This window comes from Dama dama, chromosome 12 (assembly GCF_033118175.1).
Source record: "Dama dama isolate Ldn47 chromosome 12, ASM3311817v1, whole genome shotgun sequence".
NCBI classification, from domain to species: domain Eukaryota; kingdom Metazoa; phylum Chordata; class Mammalia; order Artiodactyla; family Cervidae; genus Dama; species Dama dama.
In genome coordinates this window covers 66,243,238-66,265,220 of record NC_083692.1, presented here as the reverse complement: position 1 = coordinate 66,265,220, position 21,983 = coordinate 66,243,238, and the positions used below count along the sequence as shown (strand labels likewise).

The 21,983-nt window shown below is 40.1% G+C and overlaps 1 protein-coding gene across 2 annotated transcripts in view; it reads left to right on the top strand.

Annotated features, from left to right (window-relative positions):
- The window catches only part of EIF2AK4 (eukaryotic translation initiation factor 2 alpha kinase 4), a 100,947-nt gene that overhangs the window by 34,177 nt on the left and 44,787 nt on the right, over positions 1-21,983 (top strand). For both annotated transcript variants that reach the window (XM_061157609.1, XM_061157608.1), the window contains 10 exons: positions 88-203; positions 3,296-3,453; positions 4,340-4,875; positions 9,780-9,886; positions 10,483-10,640; positions 14,257-14,687; positions 15,228-15,297; positions 17,406-17,489; positions 19,426-19,548; positions 21,391-21,495. In XM_061157609.1, coding sequence (XP_061013592.1) covers positions 88-203; positions 3,296-3,453; positions 4,340-4,875; positions 9,780-9,886; positions 10,483-10,640; positions 14,257-14,687; positions 15,228-15,297; positions 17,406-17,489; positions 19,426-19,548; positions 21,391-21,495 — 1,888 coding nt within the window. The remainder of the gene's footprint in view (positions 1-87; positions 204-3,295; positions 3,454-4,339; positions 4,876-9,779; positions 9,887-10,482; positions 10,641-14,256; positions 14,688-15,227; positions 15,298-17,405; positions 17,490-19,425; positions 19,549-21,390; positions 21,496-21,983) is intronic.

Here is a 21,983-nt window from a genome sequence, read left to right as displayed (position 1 = left end):
AATTGACTAGTAAGCAGGAGAAAATGGAGGGGCACAAATTTCCTGTGTTAATCTTAAAAAAAATCATTGTCCAAATTTATTTTGAAGGCGAGAACGTCAGTATTCTATGTGTAGTAGTGAAGATTCTCCTGGCTCTTGTGAAATCCTGTATTTCTCTGTGGGTAGTCCTGATCAGCTCATGGTGCACAAAGGGAAATGTATTGGTGAGTAAACTAGCTAAACTCGTTTAAATTATTCTAATTACGCAAGTTAGTCATGAAGGAACAGGGGAGAATAGACACTACGTCGTCTAGACCAGCGTGGTTGCAGAAAAACTCTGTAAGCTGACAATCATTCTAGCTCCTGTTACTGATGACCAAAAGTAGAAGTCACTCAGCTTTCCATTTCTGTAAGATAGAAATAAAACCCCAGGATGTTGGAAATATTGTTAGCAGAAAGACAAAATTTGTCACTTTTTCATTAGAATTAGCCAAACTTTTCAAAACCAAGTTGAATGAAATATTATGAATCTGTAATTTTGCATCATGTACATCTGTTACTGAAGAAATATGTCTAGAAAAATGAGTTCTAATGCCTGTGATCTTTGAGGGTTAAGTCTCATTTTCTTAATTTGCTGTCCACCTGCTTAGCTTTTCTTGCTTGGCATCCTGTACCAGACCAGGAAATTCACTTTATTTTCTATTTGTTTTATTTATCAGTTTAGCCATCTTATTTAGCAGATGGCTATTTGTAGTGAGTCTTGTTTAAAAATTTATTTGAATTGTTTATATTAGAATCAAGTTTTCCGTGTCTACTTCCTTTGCTCTAAATGTACATCATCTTTTATCAGTCATACAGATACAGCCACTAATTGGTGTAGGGATCACTTGAATATGGTGAATTTGACAGTTAAGTTTCATTTTCAATCCCATGAGTATTCTTACCAGAGCTAATAGGCAGCTAAATTACCTAAATCAAGTTTGCTTTCTTTTAAAGGTATCTTTTTTCTCTTCCTCTTTGAGGAGATGTACACAGAAAGGGAAGTTGCCAGGGAGAGGGCAGCAGGTAGAGAGAAAAGAAACCAAGCATCTGAAGAGTCCGTGATCTGAACGTGTAACCTGGGCTGATGGAGGCGGCATGGACTGTGCAGGATTCTGCGCATAGGCAGAGCCTGTCCTCCTCAGACACAGCCACCGTTTGGGAAGGTTTAAGACCTTGCTAGAGATGATTTGCTTTGGTCTTGAGGCTGTCCTTGACTCTAAGGCATTTCTGACTCATGAATTGGCAACATAAAACTCACTACTTTTAATGGTCTGGGGAAATCAGGAAGGCAAATCAATCCAACTGTGTATTACCTTACCTTGGCCTCCTAGTCTCCTTGGTACTCATTAGACAGATTCACCTTTGTTAATACTCTCATTAGGAGACACATTTGCAATCTGAACTTTTTTTAATGTAAAACCACCAAGTAAATTATTTATTTTGTTTTCTCACAATGGGTTTAGTTTCTAAAATGGGTCCTAATTTTTTAAGAAATGGTTTTGTGAAAGATCAACTAACATTTGCTTTTCAATTTAAAGCTGTTGGACCTAGAGGGAATCAAGAATTTCCCCAGATATTATTCCCTATATATTAATATTAAAGCACTGGAAAGACTTCTATATAAATGATCACACAGTGGAGTATCGATCTGAGCTCTTATGGTAGCATTTTCCTTCAGACTTGTTTCAGTGTGTTCTTTTGTCCTTTTTATTGTCCCCACAACACAGAAGTGGCAAAAGGTGGGTGGCAATAATAGAAATATAATACAAAAAAAAATGCAGCCAGCAATTACGAAATACCCACTTAATCCCAGCTGGGGATATATATATTGCAAGACATTGTGCCATATAATTCACAAATTTAATTAGGCTTTCTGTACATCACATCACATTCCATCCCGTTAATATTTACTATCCTGTATCTCCAACATGTGCTGCATGGATCCTGCATTCCACAGGTTGCTTACTTTGGTTGACAGATTTTCAAACACCAGGGGTTTTTATTTTTATTTTCCCTTAGCTAAGAATGTCCAGAATTATTTATAACTAGTGTAACAGATCATTTCAATTAAAATTAAAAATCTCTTAAATTGTCCCCATATTTATGAAGGATCACTGCCTCTCTTGGTGAGTTAGTTCAGCCACATTTCTCTAGACTGTTTTTGCAAAAACTACTTTGTCTTGTGTATACAGGTTACTTTACTTTTCATTATGAAGATAATGTAGCATCATGGAAAACTATTATTTACATAGTAAGAGAAAAAGAATAGATCAGTAGTTTTCATTTGGGGTGCTTTTGTTCCCTAGGGGACGTTAGTTGATATTTGGATATTTTGATGATTAACACTAGGATGGAGGTGCTACTGGCATCTCATGGATAGAGGAGAGGGCTGCTGCTAAACATCTTACAGTACACACGACAGCCCCCTTCAACAAAGGGTTTTCTGGTTCCAAATGTCAGTAGTGTCGAGGGTGAGAAACCCTGTTATATATGCTACAGTTTGGTAAATTAAGGGAAAAAAGGTAGAGGGTTCTAGAAGAAAAAGACAAATTGGTGATATTGTGGGTGATATTTTTCTCCACTTCCAATTTTTTGGTGATTTTCTATTACAGTCTTTAATAAAAATTTAGATTTTTATAAAAAATTTTGGGGCATTACAAAAATTTAGCTCTCCCAGGCATAGGTGGACACCATATGCCTATCACGAAATAAATGTGTCTCTCAAGCACTTCAAATTTAAACTGTTGTGACTTGTTCCTTCCCTCAAAGCCATTGGCCACTCTGTATTTACTGAGCATATTCAGATTTTGTGTTTAGAAGGTCATTGATGTATTCAAATTTCTGAGTTACTAAAACCTGTTTTCACAATGCATGCTGATCTTCATTGATGGAGCATTCCTGGTTCCAAACTCCTTCTGTCAATGTTAGTTGGTATTTAGCTATATGAAGGTTACACTACCACACCAGCAGGCACAGTTGTCAGAGGTAGTTATGAAAATAACATTATGAATACCAGCTAGTGGAAGAAAACATTGATCTGATACTAAGATCTCACTGTCAAATATTGTCCCTTTATAAAATTTAACATTTTAAAGTTCAGAGTATATTGTTAAAACACCAAAGATTGGTTACAAAAGAGCATGTATTATATGAAATCACATTTTTCTTAGTACATGGTATCCATTGTTGAACAAATGACTATTCCCTGGTTTTTTTTTTATGCCCACAGAAAATGTACCAATGATACTTAATTATATTTTCTTTCAATGTGCAGGCAGTGATGAGCAGCTTGGAAAATTAGTTTACAATGCTTTGGAAACAGCTACTGGCAACTTTGTCTTGTTGTATGAGTGGGTCCTTCAGTGGCACAAAAAAATGGGTCCATTCCTTACCAATCAAGAAAAAGAGAAGATTGATAAGTGCAAAAAGCAGGTAGGCATCCAGGATGGTTCACTGAGCAAAAGGACTAACCTGGAGTTTAAGACAATGACAAGACCAAGTAACTCAGCATTTGACTGGCCAGCAAAGAAGACCCAGAATGCGATGAGATCTGTTCAGCCAGAGGGGATGGTGGAGGATCATAAGTGTTCCCAGACCCTGCTGCCTCTTTCAGAACTTGCAGAGCATGGTCCAAACTCCTGCAGCTGCCTCTCAACCTCCTTTCTTAGCTCTTATTATTCCATTAATAGCTCGCTCTCTCCAACAGGGACTAAAGAGCACTTCATAACTGTGCTATTTGCAATCATTTGCATTTTCTCAGTCTCTTGAAATATTCACAACTGCATTTTAGGGGACTGGAGAATTGTATAATTCATTCATGATACTTAGCTTAAGGAGAACATTTAATATTGCATTACTACATAATAAATAAAGAGGTTATAAAACAATAGGTGAAGCATCATGTTTGGAAATGTATGTGTATTTCTTAGAAAAAGAAAAACTGAAAGTAAATACACCAAAATCATAACAGTTGTCTTTGAGTGGTGACCATAAAGATAAATTGTGGGATTTTTCTTTTGTATTAGTATCTATTAAAATTTTGACAGTTAATATTTATAATCAGGAAAACTTATTTTAAAATTAATGTTTCTTTTTTCTGGTGGCCATATTGCAAAAGAAACTGCTTTTGAAACTTGTCCATCTTTAAGAACTATTAAGTTGACCATGTGGTTTAGGGGAGGACTCAATTCAGGGCATATTCCTTCTCCTTGCTGTCAGAATGTACATATTCTTTTCAGATATTTCACTTTTGTGGTGAAACACTAGTTAATGCTGACCAACCCAGCTATCATCATCTTCCTGTTTTTATCCATTCCAGATTCAAGGGGCAGAAACGGAATTCAGCTCCCTGGTGAAACTGAGCCATCCAAACATAGTACGCTACTTTGCGATGAACCTCAAAGAGCAAGACGATTGCATCGTGGTGGATATTTTAGTGGAGCACACGAGCGGGATCTCCCTCGCAGCCCACCTGGGCCACTCTGGCCCCATCCCGGTACACCAGCTTCGCAAGTATGCAGCTCAGCTCTTGTCAGGCCTCGGTTACTTGCATAGTAATTCCGTTGTGCACAAGGTTCTGAGCGCATCGAATGTCCTGGTGGATGCAGAGGGCACCGTCAAGATTACGGACTACAGCATTTCTAAGCGCCTGGCAGACATTTGCAAGGAGGACGTGTTTGAGCAGACCCGGGTTCGTTTCAGTGACAGTGCCCTGCCTTATAAGACCGGGAAGAAAGGGGATATTTGGCGTCTCGGCCTTCTGCTGCTCTCCCTCAGCCAAGGACAAGAGTGTGAAGAGTATCCTGTGACCATCCCTAGGGACTTACCAGCTGATTTTCAAGATTTTCTAAAGAAGTGAGTGTCATTGAGATTTTTCTCTTAACTGCATTTTACTCCTTTCCTTTTGATTGTGCTTGAATGTGCTTAACATCTAAGTCATGTGTATAATCTGAAAAGTGAAGAACAGGTTTCAACTTACGTCTTTGTTCTCCCAGTCCTTTCCCAGCCACATATGTTCTATTTTCTCACTTAGGTTTATTGTTCTCATAACTCCTATGTTCTTTTACATTCAGTTGGACTTAAGAATAGACTTTCAAACTACTTTTTGGGGACTGCCTGGTATACGCTAAGAAGTCAGTAGGGACTGCTGCTAGGGGGAGAAATGCCCCAGGTATTCCAAATGGTAAAGGCCACCTTTACTGCTGGCTCCTAAGGGGTCAAAGACAACACCTCCCATTTATGAAACAGCTTTAGGAGTATGATTCTGCCCCTAGTTTTTCTTAACCATTCTCCTTCATTAGCAGTGTCCCATTCAGCCAAGTTGTAGAAAGCAAATGACTTCCTTGCCCTAGTCAGAGGAGTCTCAACATCCATAAATTACAGGTACAGATTTAATTACAGAGCCAAGTGTTTTTGTTTTTTTTTAATTAAGATATAGTTGATTTACAGTGTGTTAGTTTCAGGTATGGTGAGTGAAAGTCACTCAGTTGTGTCTGACTCTCTGTGACCCCATGGACTATACAGTCCATGGAATTCTCCAGGCCAGAATACTGGAGCAGGTAGCCTTTTCCTTCTCCAAGGGATCTTCCAAACCCAGGTCTCCCGTATGCAGGTAGATTCTTCTCCAGCTGAGCCACCAGGGAAGCTCAAGAATACTGGAGTGGGTAGCCTATCCCTTCTCTAGCAGATCTTCCCGACCCAGGAATCCAACCCACATCTCCTACATTGAGGTGGATTCTTTACCAGCTGAGCCACAAGGGAAGCCCAGTTTCAGGTCTACAGCAGAGTAATTCAGGATGTTTGCAGATTATACTCCATGGTAGGTTATTACAAGAAAATGGCTATAATTCCCTGTGGTACATAGTACGACCTTGTTGCTTATCTGTTTTGTTTATCTGTTGCAAATCTGTTGCTTATCTGTTTTATATATAGTAGTTTGTATCTTTAAAACCATACCTCTAATTTGTCTGTTTTATCTACTTTGAGATAGTCCTTACTGAGGTTTTCCTTTGGCCAAAAGTCTTTGTCCTGGTCCTTCGATTTAGTGATTCCTTATTTTGCTCTGCCTCTGTCTAAGCTACACCTTGGTTCTCTCAGTTTCTCTATAAAATAAGATCCCTTAGTCTGGGTTTTTCTAGACATTCTTCTGGTCCTGCAGAAGTGAACCTGGACTGGTTTCTTCCCTTTCTGACACTATCATATTTTCCACCTTTTTTTCTCCCCCAACCATTCACTTTTACTCACTTGATCATTCCCTACATTTCTTTTACCCTTTACGTTTCTTCTCTTCTCATCTATTCCAGCTGCCATTTGGCCTGATCTATAATATTACTATTTCCTGTCACTCAGTTGTTCTTACCCATTACAGAAGTGAAAGTAGCTGCACTTATATTTAGATAGATAGTTTGTGTGTACCATTAAATAGAAGTAGATGTACCTCACAGACATAGAGATCAGACTGTGATAGCCAGGGTCAGGGATGGAGTGGGAGTTTGGGGTTGGTAGATGCAAACTATTATGTATAGAGTGGATAAAACCAAGGTCCTACTGTATAGCACAGGGAACAATATCTAATCTCCGAGGATAAACCATAGTGGAAAAGAATATTTTTTAAAAAGATGTATATGTATGCAAAACTGAATTACTTTGCTATATAGCAGAGATTGGCACAACATTGTAAATCACCTGTAATTTAATTAAGAAATAAATAAATAGAAGAGACACAATACACAAAGTTGTAGAAAGTGGCTAACGATTCTTGATGCTGTGTTCTCTCAATGTATATAAACATCTAAAATTTCTAAAGAAATCTTTTATGATTTCTCTTTAATGCAGTAGAACTTTTAAACTATTTATAAAAGCACCCTGAGATGAAGTTGACTAAAAGGGCATCAGAGGGAAAATGGGGATAGAACCACTCATGGAAAGATTCATTTTCTCCTTCAGAATGTCACCTGTAGCTTTCTGCCCTTCCTCCTTGGTCAAGAATAATTGAGTAAAGGTTAGTAATATAAATAAACACTGGGAAGTTTAAGTAGAACATATCTTTCATATTTAATAGTAAAATGAAGGACTTTATTTTAGGAACTAGGAAGATAGCCAAAACTTTCCTAGTTCTCCTCTTAGAGAACAGCTCTATGCTCTGTCAGTTTTGAACTTGAGATCAGCACCATTTCTTATTCTATTAATAATATGGTTGTCCTTTAGATTGAGTCATATATTTCTCTGTCTTCCTAAAGTGGTTTGATAGACCGCTTATTTAAGAAGCAGATGTATAGTATTGTTTTACTACCTTTGCTGTCTAACCCCAGTTAACAACAACAACAAAAAATCATTCCCAGACAAGTGTAGTAGCATTTCATTTGTAGTTACATTTTTACTTATTGGTGAACATCCTTTGAAGAAAGGTTTGGTTTCACATCAGTCTCTGTGATAGGATAGAGTCCAGAGTCAAAGCCAGACAGCTCAGTTCATATTCTACCTTTATCCCTCACTGGTTGAGTGACTTAAACTCCCTACTCTGAGTCTTTTCCTCCAAAAGACAGGGATAATAGCAAATAACATAACAAGACACCTAAGGATGGAAAGCACCTAAGGATGGGGACTGGTTGCCAGGAGAACCAACCACTTGATTTAGGGTTTGAAAGTTTCAGTCCTACCCCCACCCTCCATGGAGAGGGAAGGGGCTAGAAGTTGAATGGATCACCAATGGCCAGTGATTTAATTGTTCACACCTGTGTAGTGATGCCTTTGTTAAAAACCAAAAAGACAGGATTCAGAGAGCTTCCAGGTTGGTGAACACATGGAGGTGATGGGTGGGTGGTGGCCCAGAGAGGGCAGGGAAGTTCCACGCCCCTTCCCATATACCTTGCCCTCTGCATCTCTTCCAGCTGACTGGTCCTGAGTTATATAGCCTTTTACATTAAGCTGATAAACTAGTAAGTAAAATGTTTCTGAGTTCTTTGAGCTGCTCTAGCAAGGTAATTGAACCCAAGGAGGAGGTCATTGGAATCTCCATTCCATTGGTAGCCCATTGGTCAGAAGCACAGGTGACAACATGGACTTGTTATCGGTGTCTCTAGTCAGGGTAGGGAGGGAAGTCTCATTGGACTGAGCCCCTAACCTCTGGGATCTGATGCTGTCTCCAGGTAGATAGTGTCAGAATTGAGTTGAGCTGTATGACACTCAATTGGTATTGGGAAATTGCTTCTTGGTGTGGGGATACACCCTCGCCTCAGTAAAATTGGGTGCAGAACCTTTTATGTAGTCAAATGAAGAAAGCAGTTGATGAAAAATATGTACAGGATGATGTCTTTTTTAACTCTTTGTTCACAAATTAAAACTATATCTTTTGCTTGAGTGGTTGTCCAAGACTTTATCCTTATCAGTAATGTTTTAATATTTGCAAGGAGAAAGTATTCACATGTTAGTGATGTAATTAAAAGTTAATTTTTAATTTAGGGGACAATACAATATCTTTTACAAATGCTTTTATTGCAATCTTTTCTTTCCTCTCAAGGTATGAAATTAGGAGTGCTTTACTTTTCAGTACTGTGCCATGAGAAAATTAAATATTACCTTTTATGGTAGTTGCTGTCACCACTTTATAGGTGTAGATTTAAGTCCATAATTCACAATGATGATTGATTGTTTTAAATACCTTTTTATAATTAGGGCCACGTGCTACCAAGCAGTGCTACTTGGGTCATTGTTATGAAAGCCAAGCAGCTTATTGGATTAGTTAGAACAGTGATTCTCAGACTTTCTCTTGGATTGAATCCAACTGGAGAGCTTGTTAAAGTGCAGATTACAGCCCAACTCCCCATAGTTGCTGATTTACTAGGACTAGGGTAGAAAATGGGTAGTTCTAACAAATTTCCCAGGTGATACTGATGCTGCTGCTCAAGGGCCCCCACTTTGAAAAACACTAGCTTAAAGGTATGTCTTGTTTTCATTATTAAACAAATTGTTTGTTAGAACATTAAACATTAAACAGAAAGGCTCAAGGAATGATAATTAAAAGAAACTGGGTGGTAATATGGGCTTCCCAGGCGGCTCAGTAGGTAAAGAATCTGCCTGCAATGTAGGAGACACAGTGTAGGGAAGATCCCCTGGAGGAGGGCAGCTCACTCCAGCACTCTTGCCTGGAGAATCCCATGGACAGGGGAGCCTGGCGGGCTGTAGTCAGTAGGGTCGAAAAGAGTCAGGCACAACTGAAGTGACTGAGCACATACGCAGGTGATAAAATGTGGGACTTTTGAGAAGTTGTTCTTAATTGTTACCAGCATACTTCAAACTATGATGAACAGGCTGCATCTAAAGTTTGTCACCTTGGGCCCCAGCCCTGCATCAGCTAGCTGTCTGATTTGCTTTTCCTTTGGAAACTCTTACGACTGGTCCCCAGAAAGGCTTAGGGTAGCATGGCAGGTCATTAAGCTATTAGTGGAAGTGAAAATTCATGACCTACTTGTGCTATCTTATCCTAGGCTTTTAAAAATATTAAAAACTGAGTCAGTCTTCTGGCCTCTGGAAACTATACTTTTTTTATTCTCCCACTTATGCAGCCTGGTGCTTGGCATATAAATCCTGCAAGAATGTTTATTAAATTAAATTCACCTAGGGGCACATTTTGGTCCGCAAGTAACTTGATTTCTCTAATGTGTATCTTCGAAAGATAAACCCATAATTAAAAGCCTTGGATTACTTTATTTAGCATTTATTTTGTGCATTGCTGAGATTCTTTTTTCCCTCTCACTGAGGTGTGTCTGCTTAGATGACAAGGAAAGATGGAGTCCTCAGCAGTTGTTAAAACACAGCTTTATAAATCCTCAGCCTAAAATACCTTTACTGGAACAAAGTCCGGAAGGTGAGTCTGTTACCATTCTTTTCTGATAGCCTATTTAACATAAATTATTTTGAAAGTCTACATAAACCTAAGACTGCAAAGGACTGCATGGATCATTTATTTTATCTATCTTATGCTGAGCTATACATAAATCCATTCATTGATTGTGTCTTGTGTACGTGGAGGTGTTTGGCCATCCTGGTTTTTCATAGCTCCTCTGATGGAATGTCTGGCGGTGCAGCCTCTTCATGTGGATTCACCCTTATCATGTCACCCTCACTGCCTTGGAACTAGTTTTCCCTGCTGTTACTCAAGTAGCAGATGAAGGAGCCTCAGTAGAGACTGGGATGATCAAGAGACCTGGATCTGGCTCCTGGCTCTGTTGCTCAGTCATTTCTTTACCCTCAGTTACCCTCCCTGTAGACTTGGGCTAATTAAATATTTCTACCTACTTTAAGGCATACGAGGTGAGGAAAGTATTAAAGGGTCAGCCAGGTAAGAGGTACTTTTTAAAGCTCCTTGGTTGGGGCCCCTTTCTCCCACGCCTGTATCGTGGTTGGATGTTGCAGCTCTTCTCTATTTTCAATTATTCAGTTGCCTCTCTTGTTTTATCTCAGATTCTGGAGGACAAGATTACGTGGAGACTGTCATTCCTAGCAACCAGCTACCCAGTGCTGCGTTCTTCAGTGAGACCCAGAGACAGTTTTCCCGCTATTTCATTGAGTTTGAAGAATTACAGCTTCTCGGCAAAGGAGCTTTTGGAGCCGTCATCAAGGTGTGATATAGAGTTGTCCCCAGCCCCTTTTAATGCTCCTTCCCTGTTCCATCTCTGTAGAGGTAGGGATTTATATTTTGAGGGTAGGGAGGAAAGTGAATACAACTATTTGAGACAATGATCATCTTCCCCTTAATGTAGTTAAAGGCTTTATTTAAAGTTACACTAGACACATAAAGAATGCATCGTTCCTCTTCCCTTGCTTGATGCAGTGTATTAACATGATAACCACATGATTATAACAGTCCCTCAAGTGGAGTCAAGACCTCTGCATGAAGAATGTTTTTGTGTGCTTTGCTTCAGAAAGAAGATTGTTCTCTTTTTCTCCCATTTGCTTTTAGAGTCGCTGTAGCTAAGAGAGTTACAAGGTTAGAACTGAGATGGAATTCAAACTGGGAAATGGCCCAGATGGTCTTAATGGCTTTTATTTTCCAGCTCTTACCGAGATGGAAAACTAGTGATACGTTATTAAGGTATGCTGCTGTTAGGTCTTGCCTTCCTCATTCCAGGCTATTTGGGCAACTTTTATTATCATCTTCCCCTTGAGAGAGAGAGTTCAGTTCTTTTTTGTGTAATTTAACTATTTTGTTAGAATTTAACAGGCCCAGATTACCGTTATCAAATCCATATGAGAAATATGTCATCTTACCCATAAGAAGGTAGCCCACCATCAATAGAGCAAATGTCTGTTTAGGATTCTGAGAGTATTATTAAAAAGCTTTGCCTGTCTCACTGTGGAAGGCCTTTTACACTGAAAAAAGAAGCAAATGAGTTTTTCTGTAGTAGGGACAGAAAGACAAACTTCAGCAAGTTTTCCAAAAAACAAAGTCATAATATCATGGAAAATTTTCAACTTTTTTGAAAGTGTAGACATTAGATGACTAAATAAATCTGCTTTGGGCAGACATATTCTGATCAGGTAATCACAGTTATCTTTAAGAGGAGTAGATGATTGAAATATATATTACCCCTTTAACTCACATCATAATTTTGATCTACTTCTTTAACTTCTTTATGTTTAGATTCTTCAATGCAAAACACAATCAAACTTCACTTCCTTATAAGTACTTAAAAATGATGAATATTGTTGTTCAATTGGTAAATTTGTGTCCGACTTTTTGCAACCCCATGGACTGTAGCACGCCAGGCTTTCCTGTCCTTCACTGCCTTCTGGAGTGATTAGTAAACTCATATAACAAAAACATTTTAGTAATTTAAGCCCCTGTGTTTTTCCTGTGGTTCACAGCCCTCACACCCCATCTCTATTTTCATATTAAGGTAGGGCTTTCTGCTCAGAGGTCTGGCATTTCATTAGCAATTGGAACTGTTACTGTTCATGCACCTTTGCATTTTAATAAATGAATTCCTAAGAGTTCCAGTGTACCAGGCCCCACACCACAGCCAGTGACTCACAGTTGTTTCCAGACCAAACTTGGGTCAGCTTACCCACTCTCAGTAGAGCCAATCTACTGACACCAGGATTTAGTGAGGGAAAGTGCAGGCGCCAAGCAAAGAGTAAGGGTAGCTAATGCCCAAGAGACCCAAACTCCCCAATCAATTCCAGGGAAGCAGTTTTCTAATGGCAAGGTGAAAGAACCACAGGGTGAGTGATCAGTTCATGAACAGTTCTCTGATTGGTTGATGACATGGTAACAGGGTGGTGTCACAGGACTTAACATCTTAAGTCCTTGGACTCCACCTGGTCTGGGGGGCTACATGCTCGTGCTCATCATGCAGTTAGTTTCTTCCATCTGGTGGGGGTATCTGTAGTATCTGTAAAACAATTCAAGAATGTGCTTCAGACACTGTTATCTATGTCCTTCAGGAAAGAACTAAAGAGTCTGTGACTGCTCTTTGGCTGATTCACTTTCATCCCAGTTCTCCTGGCCCAACTACTATTTTTTGGTCACTCTGTGTTCACATTCTTTATTGAGCAGCCTTTTGTGACTCAAGCTTTTCTACAAACAAGAGGCAGGCTGGGGACTTCATGGCTGATTTATCCTGGGAAGGCCCTATGGAGCCCTGCTTGGTTATATATGTGATATGTGTGATGTATACGGAGACGTAAGGTTGAAAGACAGTGCCAAAACTTCCCACCATCCTCCACTCTATTAACAGGGCAGTTAAAGGGCTGTCATTTTTGGAGTGCACATGCCCTATTTGAGGCTTGTGCTAGGTGGCTCACAAACCTTGTCTTTTAATCTTGTGATATTCTTATAGAATAGGTATTATCCCATTTTCCAGATGAGGGAACTGAGGCTCAGAGAAGTTATTTCATTTGCCTGAGGTTGCATGCATCACTAAGAAATATCAACAAGCATTCAGACTGACCTGTTTTACTCAAAAACATCTTTTGTACCACTGTTTTTATACCCCCAAAAAAGATAATCTGAAACTCATTTTTATAGTATTCCTTTCTCATTCCTAAAAGTAGTTTTGGTATACAAATTGAAGCCCATGAGCCAAGCAAGAAAATGATGCTATCTTTTGTAACCAACTGGTTTCTCCCTCTGCTTTGGGCAAGTTGTTAGTTTTTATCACTTCAGTTGACCTGCATGATTGGGATTGGAATGTTCAGAAAACAAAATTTTAAATAAAATTCTTCAGTCAATTCAATTGTGTAGTGAAACTGCCCAGGGTAAGGATGCCTCTATGTAATATATGGAGATTTGCCTTTGAAATGTTTTCTTGTATTTTTCTTTTATTCTTAATTGTATTGTTCTAGTTTCCTTACATAACATCGATTGTAAATATTCAATCTTAGTAATAAAAATCAATGGGCAGTAAATGTGTTATTGCCAGTTACTTTTATTAACATTTACTGAGCACTTTTCTCTGTGAGGCCTTGATACAGGTGCTTCACTCACATCACTTCATTTAATCTTCAGTCACCTTTGAGGTAAGGACAGTGGTATAAGTTCCATTTTATAGTTTAAAAAAATGAGTTTCAAGGCAATTGTCATTTGCCCAAATTCTTTATAAGCTGATGTTTAGAATTTGCATGCAGGTCTGTTAAAACTATTGGAGTTCAGTTTGTGTTTAGTGACTTTAAGTGTAAAAAAAATATTGGAAAGAAACTAAAATCACCTTCTAAAACTTTATACTGAGTTTATAAATAATTTTTTAAAAACAAAGTTGGAAAAGCAACAAGGCTTACTTGGAAATTTAGATAGCAGATGTGATATTGGAAAGGCAGGGATATAATTGTGAGTAAATTAAAATGGAGCTTATGAATTCCCTAGTGGTACAGTGGTTAGGACTCCGTGCCTCTGCTGCAGGGGGTTTGTGTTCCATCCCCAGTGCCATGAATCCTGCCTGCCATGGTGTGCCACCTCCTCTCCAAAAGGCTTATAGTAAAATGGATATTATGTTTTTCCTCCGAGTCTCCTAGCAAGCTAAATGTATCTAGCTTGGGGTGAGATGTTTTCTAAGTTTTTGGCAGTCACAACTTTGTTCAGCCTAAGAGCTTCAGATGTGTGGTCCTCGACTGTAGCTGTGGATTCCGGCTAAGGGGTTCCCCTGGGAGGGGCGGGCTGGCGCAGTAGGAATGCCAATCCTTGTGCAGTTCCGAGTGGCTGACCCGCTGGACCCCTCTTCCTTCCCTTTCGCGGGGCAGGTGCAGAACAAGCTGGACGGCTGCTGCTACGCGGTGAAGCGCATCCCCATCAACCCGGCCAGCAGGCACTTCCGCAGGATCAAGGGCGAGGTGACGCTGCTGTCGCGCCTCCACCATGAGAACATCGTGCGTTACTACAATGCCTGGATCGAGAGACACGAGCGGCCGGCGGGCCCGGCGACCCCGCCCCCGAACTGTTCGGGGCCCCAGGCCCAGGACGGGCAAGCCTTAACCCAGCCAGCGGGCGACAGCGACCCTGACGGCCCGGGCAGCGTGGAGGCGGCCGCGCCGCCGCCCATCCTCAGCAGCTCGGTGGAGTGGAGCACGTCCGGGGAGCGCTCGGCCAGCACCCGCTTCCCCGCCGCAGGCCCAGACTCCAGCAGCGACGAGGACGATGACGAGGAGCAGGGCGTCTTCTCACAGTCCTTCCTGTAAGAGCCCCGGGCGCATCCTGCCTCCCTGCCAGGCCCGGGCAGGCGAAGGGGACTAGGTTAGAAATCCAGGCCTGTAGACCGAGTGGGAATACCTGTACATGGAACTTATTTTAGAGAGGAACCAAATTCAGTCCAAAGATTTTTTTTTACCTCTTGCTATCTTCAAGAGATCTCCAAAATCCAAGTCCTGGAGGAAGGAAAAGTAGAAACTTCTTCCAATTCTTCCTGTTAATACATTTAATAGGACTTTTTAAAGAGTATTCTTTTTAGATAAGAGCTTCTAACTCTGGAAATAAAGGAACTAATTTAAAGTCTTGACATGGGGCCTACTGCAGTTCTAAAAAGGGTTACAGAACCAATAATTAATGGTCCTAAAATAAAGTTTAATTCATCTCAGAATCCATCCTAGTTATTTACATTCATGGTTTTATTTCATTGTATCTGATTGGATGCAGTTTATTATGACCCCTAGCTATTGATTTATATATATAACAGGGAATTTGGTTTCTTTAGTCTTTCTCTAATTCTCTTTTTAAGACCTGCTTCAGATTCTGACAGTGATATCATCTTTGACAATGAAGATGAGAACAGTAAAAGCCAGAATCAGGTAAATATATAAATGGAAATGATACCATTTTATTCTTCATGGGATGGGGACATAGCAAATGTTTGATGTTATACACCTCAGGTAAAATAGTAAAGCCTTAATCTGATATGCAAATATAGAAACTGTCAATTTAAAAAGCATGATTATTTAAAATAGACTAGCCAGGTGATTACTTATATGTCTTAATTTATCCACAAAATAAAACATGCCTGCTTTTAGAAGAAAGGAATAAATTGACATGCTGGGTTTTTTGTTTTGCTTTGCTTTTAGTGAAAACCATTTCCTAGAGGACTTGGGGAAACATGTGGTTGGGAATGAAGGTTGAATGCAAATTATTTGGGGAGATAAACAGCCTAATTGTGGAGTTATGTGGGTCTCTCTCACATCAGTTATAATCTTGATGACTTACTCTCATAAACCATCCTCTAGAACAGTGTTTTAACACTGTAGGTCATGATCCTGTAACAGGTTATAAAATCAGTTTCAAGGGTTACAACCAGCTTCATTTTATTTTCAGTGCTATAGAGAGAAGTATAGAATGCAAAATGCATAACACTACTAAAGGTAAACTGCTCACAGGACTTGTCTCTTATGAGTATGGTATTGTAAAATATAACATGGTCTGAAAGATTTGAAAGCACCGCTTTAAGCCTTGGACCCCACTCAGTTCTGTATCTTCCTTCACCCAGGCCAGCAGAGCCCCTCAGTGCTGATGACTTGGAGTTCAGGGTGAGGCTTTGTGATCTCTAGGGCTGTCGGTAGTTGCTAGAGAAAGCTTCTGTAGCTGGGGACTGGATACATGACTTTATTACCAAAAATAGAGTTACAAGCAGGGTGCATTCACAGTAGATAAAGGTAAGTCTACACATAGACTCTCTTAGATAAGCAGTTAAATTGGTCTGAATGAGGTTTGAATGCATTAGCCAGCATTTTTTGTAAGTACTTCTCTTTTCTATTAAAATCTCCCTTAAACCCCTGAGGAAGTTTAAGGAATAATAGCATAAGTAGTCTAAGCTAGCTGCTTTGGTTTTAGCATTAGTTATGCATTTAATTATTAAGGGGGCACCAAATTTACAATTCTGGCTTTGCTCAAGTAAGTGAGATATCTTATGGGGCACTCTCATTGATGGGTAGAAGCCTCTAAGAGATTAACAATTTTCTACAGATAATCCCTAGAATGAATAAATAATTCAAGAGTAGAATTTGGAGAATTCCCTTGTGATTCAGTGGTTAGAACTCTGAGCTTTCACTGCTGAGGGCCCAGTGTTCGATCACTGGTCAGGAAACTAAGATCCACCTCTACCCACTCCCCCCCCCCCCCCCCCACACAAAAAGTAGAACTTGATTGTTTCCATAATGAGTTATTTTTCCTTTAATAAATAAAACATTGAAAAATGTTTCCGCACAAAAAAATGCAAATCAGAAACAGTCAAATACTACCTAATATTTTTTCATACTTGTGGGTAGGAAAGAGTAATGTGTCTTTTAGAAGAAAGAATTTTTTTGAAGGGACATGAGTTAGAAAAATAGCTATAGGGGACAGCCGTGTGGAAAAGTGATGTAGGGGATTGGTCACCCTAAGTGGCAACTGGGTGGTGGTTCTTTAGTGCTGTAGCCAAGGGCAGTGTGCCATTTGGTAACATGATCATGTTTAAATTGTTTTAGTTAAAGATGGATTTCTCATCTTCTGTTTCCAAAGGAAGCCCACCATCAAAGGTGACATTCCAGTAAAACTGCAGCCTTAAAATATAAACCTGTATACATTCTACCCCTTCTTACCCGTAGGAAGATATCAGTGGTAAGAAGGAATTGACTTCGAATCTTTCTGTGGATCGTGCACCTTTAATACCTGTTTCCTGTTGTCCCTTTCATTGTTCTATACAGTAAGAGACCTATAAACTATGCGTTAGATTCTGGTATTGGCAAAGTTGCCTTTTAAGTGCAGTGAGCGTCAAAAAGGACAGTGGTTGTTCTGCTCACAGACCTACCCTCCAAGGCAGCATGATGGCTGTGTATGCGGTAGGGCGGGCATAAACGACTTGGTGACAGTAATGACCTTGTTTCATTTCAGCCTCATTTTGAGCTCTCTTGTGTTCCTCTTGGGTTAGGATGAAGATTGCAATGGAAAGAACAGTTGTCATGAAAGTGAGCCACCAGCCACCACCGAGGCTGTGCACTACCTGTACATCCAGGTGAGGCCCTGGCACACAGCTCAGTGACTCAGCAACTCCCAGCAGTCGCTGCCGAATAGGTTTTGAGAGATGAGAGCGAGCAGAAGAGGGCTCAGCAGCACTGCCAGGGATGAATTGGCCAGAGAGGATTGCAGAATGGAGGCCCTTTCCCTCAGCCTTGAACCCGAGCTCTCTGGTACCAGAGCAACAGACAGCATAAGGCAGTGGTTTCCAGTTCTAAGCTCACCTGAATTGTGGAAGTTCACTTCCTGGATCCACCAGTCACAGCTATGTGAGCTCAGGCAAAGTTCTTCAGCATCCTGTGTGCCAGGGTTCTGGGACATTTAATCACCTGTAATTTAATTTAATCACCTGTAAATTAAACAATAGCAGGTACCAAGATCCTCTGGAGAAGGCAATGGCAACCCACTCCAGTATTCTTGCCTAGAAAATCCCGTGGATGGAGGAGCCTGGTAGGCTAGTCCATGGGGTCCCAAAGAGTCGGACACGACTGAGCGACTAAACTTTCACTTTCTAAACTTTAATGACTTGTGAGGAATAAACACAGTAATGTGTGTAAAGTAATTAGAACCATACCCAAGGCCACAGGCGCTAGAATGTACATGTACAGAAATTGTATTTTGTCTAACAAGTTAAATCTGGGCAAGTAAGTTACGAGGCATATAGCATCCTCATGTGCACAGAAGACACACCAGCCTGGCTTTAGGAAAGTGGCTTGTCCTGGAACCCCTGAGGGAGAGGGGAAGCAGCTCCAATGAGGCATTGCTAAAGGGAAGCCTTTGTCCTGCTCCCTCTCCCAAGGGGCACATTCTGGACAGTTGGGAGCCTGTCAGCAGAGGGACAGCCGCAAACCAAAGAGGAAAACGTGCCTCTTGCCCAAGAGAACAGGACTATGGGTCATTATTAGTGCTTTCAATCACATCTGCAAGGAGGCAGATCTTTAAATGTGGGATTCAGTACTATGCCAAAGAAGGAACCCTCAGACAAGTGTAATGTTTCAAAAGAAGTTAGTTAGGTGGCTACCTTACAGAAGCTGCAGCTGGTTTTAGGTTTTTCCTAACATAAACCACTCACACTCATGGTAAAGTGTTTGTCCCCCAAACTGCTAACTATTGAGTAGCTTCTCCATTCCAGGACTCTCTGAACAGTTACAGTGAGGCGGAAGTACGTAAGGGAGGTGTGTGAAGTGTGGGTACCAGCATGGTGTGGGAGGCAGAGGCCCTCTGGAAGACAAGTCAGAATTTGTAGATGTCATTCTGAGCCTGAGAGGGTATTTCTCTCTTTTAAAATGACATGTTCCTCTCTTTAAAAGCAATAACAAAAAAATCCTCCATGAGAAATCTCAACTTTGATGCTAGTTTGAAACATACAGTCTGGTTTCATAAATCAAATGCTATATGTTGATCTAAGACTTAAATGACATTGCATTGTTTTCTGATAGGTTAATACAGTCAAACAGGATGAGACAGAGCCCTTTCTTGAATATTTTGATATTTACAGCCTTTCACTCTAGACTTGAAGGCCATTGTCATTAATTTAACGTACAGATGAGAGAAGCTAGTGACATCATGTAATTACTAATTAGCCCTTCCTGAAAATGTGGGCTTGGAAATGATCTTATAAAACTAAATAAAATTTTATTTAATTCTGTTTTTGTATTACTTGTGACAAGGCTTTTAAAGTCTTATTTTTTAATGAACAATAATATGAAAAATAAGAATGATTTTGTTGGAGTGCTAAGATTATGCTTCTTCCCCCCAGTTTTTTTTTTTTAATACTATTGTTTTCTTTTTTTAATTAAAAAAAGATAAGCCTTTCTTGTAAGTACTTAAAATCTGTGGTACATGTTTTAAAATACAGAATTACAGTAATTGCCATTGTTCTCCTTGACTGAAACTCTGTCATCAAATCCTGCCTGGTTCGTTCTTATCTATAGATGGAGTACTGTGAGAAGAGCACTTTACGAGACACCATTGACCAGGGACTGTATCGAGACACTGTCAGGCTCTGGAGGCTTTTCCGAGAGATTCTGGATGGATTGGCTTATATCCATGAGAAAGTAAGCTTGGCAACATTTCACATCTGAGATATTTCACATAAAATTTATAACAAAAGTAAATGTGAGACTTGAGAAAAACTGAAATAGAGGGGAAAATTATGGGTATTATGAAATAATCTATTTTTACAGGAAATAGAACATATCAAAAGATAAGAAAATAGCATAAAACCTCACAGTTCAAAGAAAACATTGAAGGATAGGACGGGGTCAGTAAACTATGGCACCCACAGGATCCCTGCCCACTTCTGTTCAGCCTGTGAGCTAAGGCTGGCTTTTACATTTTTAAGTGGTTGTAAAAAAAATTGAAAGAAGGGTAATATTTCATGACACCTGAAAATTCTGTGAAATTCAAGTGCGTGTCCATTAGTCACGTTGTCCTGACAGTTTGTGTGTGTCCATCAGTCACGTTGTCCGTGACAGTTTATGTGTGGCCCGTGGCTATGCTTGTGCTGCTGCTGTATAGTTAAGTAGTTGTGACAGAGCCTGTGTGGCCCGTAAAACCTCAAAGATTTACTATCTGACCCTTTACAGAAAAGGTCTGCCAGCCTCTGGGTTAGGTGGAATAATTGAACAAGTATGGAAGGTGAGGGTGATTCCCTGAGTGGTTTAGGTAAAGTGAGAGTATAATTGATTCACGCCAAGGTATGTGATTCTGACTCAGTGCTGCCCTTCCTAGGAACATGGAAAACCAGAAAGTCATCTAGCAAGAGCAGAGATGAGACTGAGTAACATAGCTTGCCATGTGTATCAAATGTCACTTTAAAACTAGAAATTGTCATCATGGTGTAAATGCTGATGGACCTAGCTTCAGGATGAGACGCAGCTTACATTTTAAACATGAGCTTGTCTAATGCATTAGCATAAATATGTTTTTTTTTTCCCTGTGCCTCAAGTTTCTTTAACCTTAAAATGTTTATACTGTACTATATTTATACTAAAAGACCAGGACTATAATTTACAGATGTCTAGTTTAGAAAGTTGTGACCAACCTAGATAGCATATTAAAAATCAGAGACATTGCTTTGCCAGCAAAGGTCCGTCAGGTCAAGGCTATGGTTTTTCCAGTGGTCATGTATGGATGTGAGAGGTGGACTGTGAAGAAAGCTGAGTGCCGAAAAATTGATGCTTTTGAACTGTGGTGTTGGAGAAGACTCTTGAGAGTCCTTTGGATTGCAAGGAGATCCAACCAGTCCATCCTAAAGGAGATCAGTCCTGGGTGTTCATTGGAAGGACTGATGCTGAAGCTGAAACTCCAATACTTTGGCCACCTCATGCAAAGACTTGACTCATTAGAAAAGACCCTTATGCTGGGAGGGATTGGGGGCAGGAGGAGAAGGGGATGACAGAGGATGAGATGGCTGGATGGCATCACCAACTCAATGGACATGAGTTTGAGTAGATTCTGGGAGTTGGTGATGGACAGGGAGGCCTGGCATGCTGTGATTCATGGGTTCGCAAAGAGTCGGACACGACTGAGCAACTGAACTGAACTGAACTGAGTTTATATATAGAGGAAGAAATGAAAATGGTGTTTGTCTCCCTGACCAGAACAGGGAGATATGATGCAGTAGAGAGAAAGATCATTGAAAGTCTGATAGAAGGATGCCAAAGGGAACCATTTGGATCAGACCTGATCAGGACCACCAGCAGGTCGACTGGGAGAGGGTGGCAAAGGCAGTCGGGAGACATTACAGAGGCCAGACAGCCTAGACTAGCATGGTCTGCAGGATATGGCCTCATCCAATGTTTATCACTAGGTTGTCCTTTTAAACGAGGAAACAGGAATAATATAAGCTGTTCTTAGGAAAAAATATTGTTGATTTCTTTGCTCTCTTCCATCAGGGAATGATTCACCGAGATTTGAAGCCTGTCAACATTTTTTTGGATTCTGATGACCACGTCAAAATAGGTGATTTTGGTTTGGCAACCGACCATCTAGCCTTTGCTGTGAGTATTTTTTTTTATTCAAGTGTGCCTAAAAACGGACACATGTACCTTGATTATCCTGTCTTCTAACATTCTCATGAGTTCCCTGAACTCTGCTGTGTGATCCCCAGGAAGTTTACAAGTCTGAACGGGTGGCTGCAAATTATCTTGCAGACTTTAAGATTGTGAATATGTTTTAGTGAGTGCATTCCACTTGAGAGACATACAGTTATTAGTTTGTGGGTGATGTTTAGGGCAAAGGCATATAATACTTTATGAAATGATTTGGTATTTTTGTCTACCATGCCAGACACTGGGCAAGATGTTTTACACTCTAGGGACTTTTAACTTAAGGAAATAAGATTCAAAAACCATGAAACATCAGGAGAATGAGTTCTAGACAGCATAAGTCAGAAAGTATTAATGTTATTCACAACATTGTAGTTTAATAAACAAAGCTAAAATAATGTGAGAGAAATAGTCATATAAGATTAAAAGACAGTGAAGAT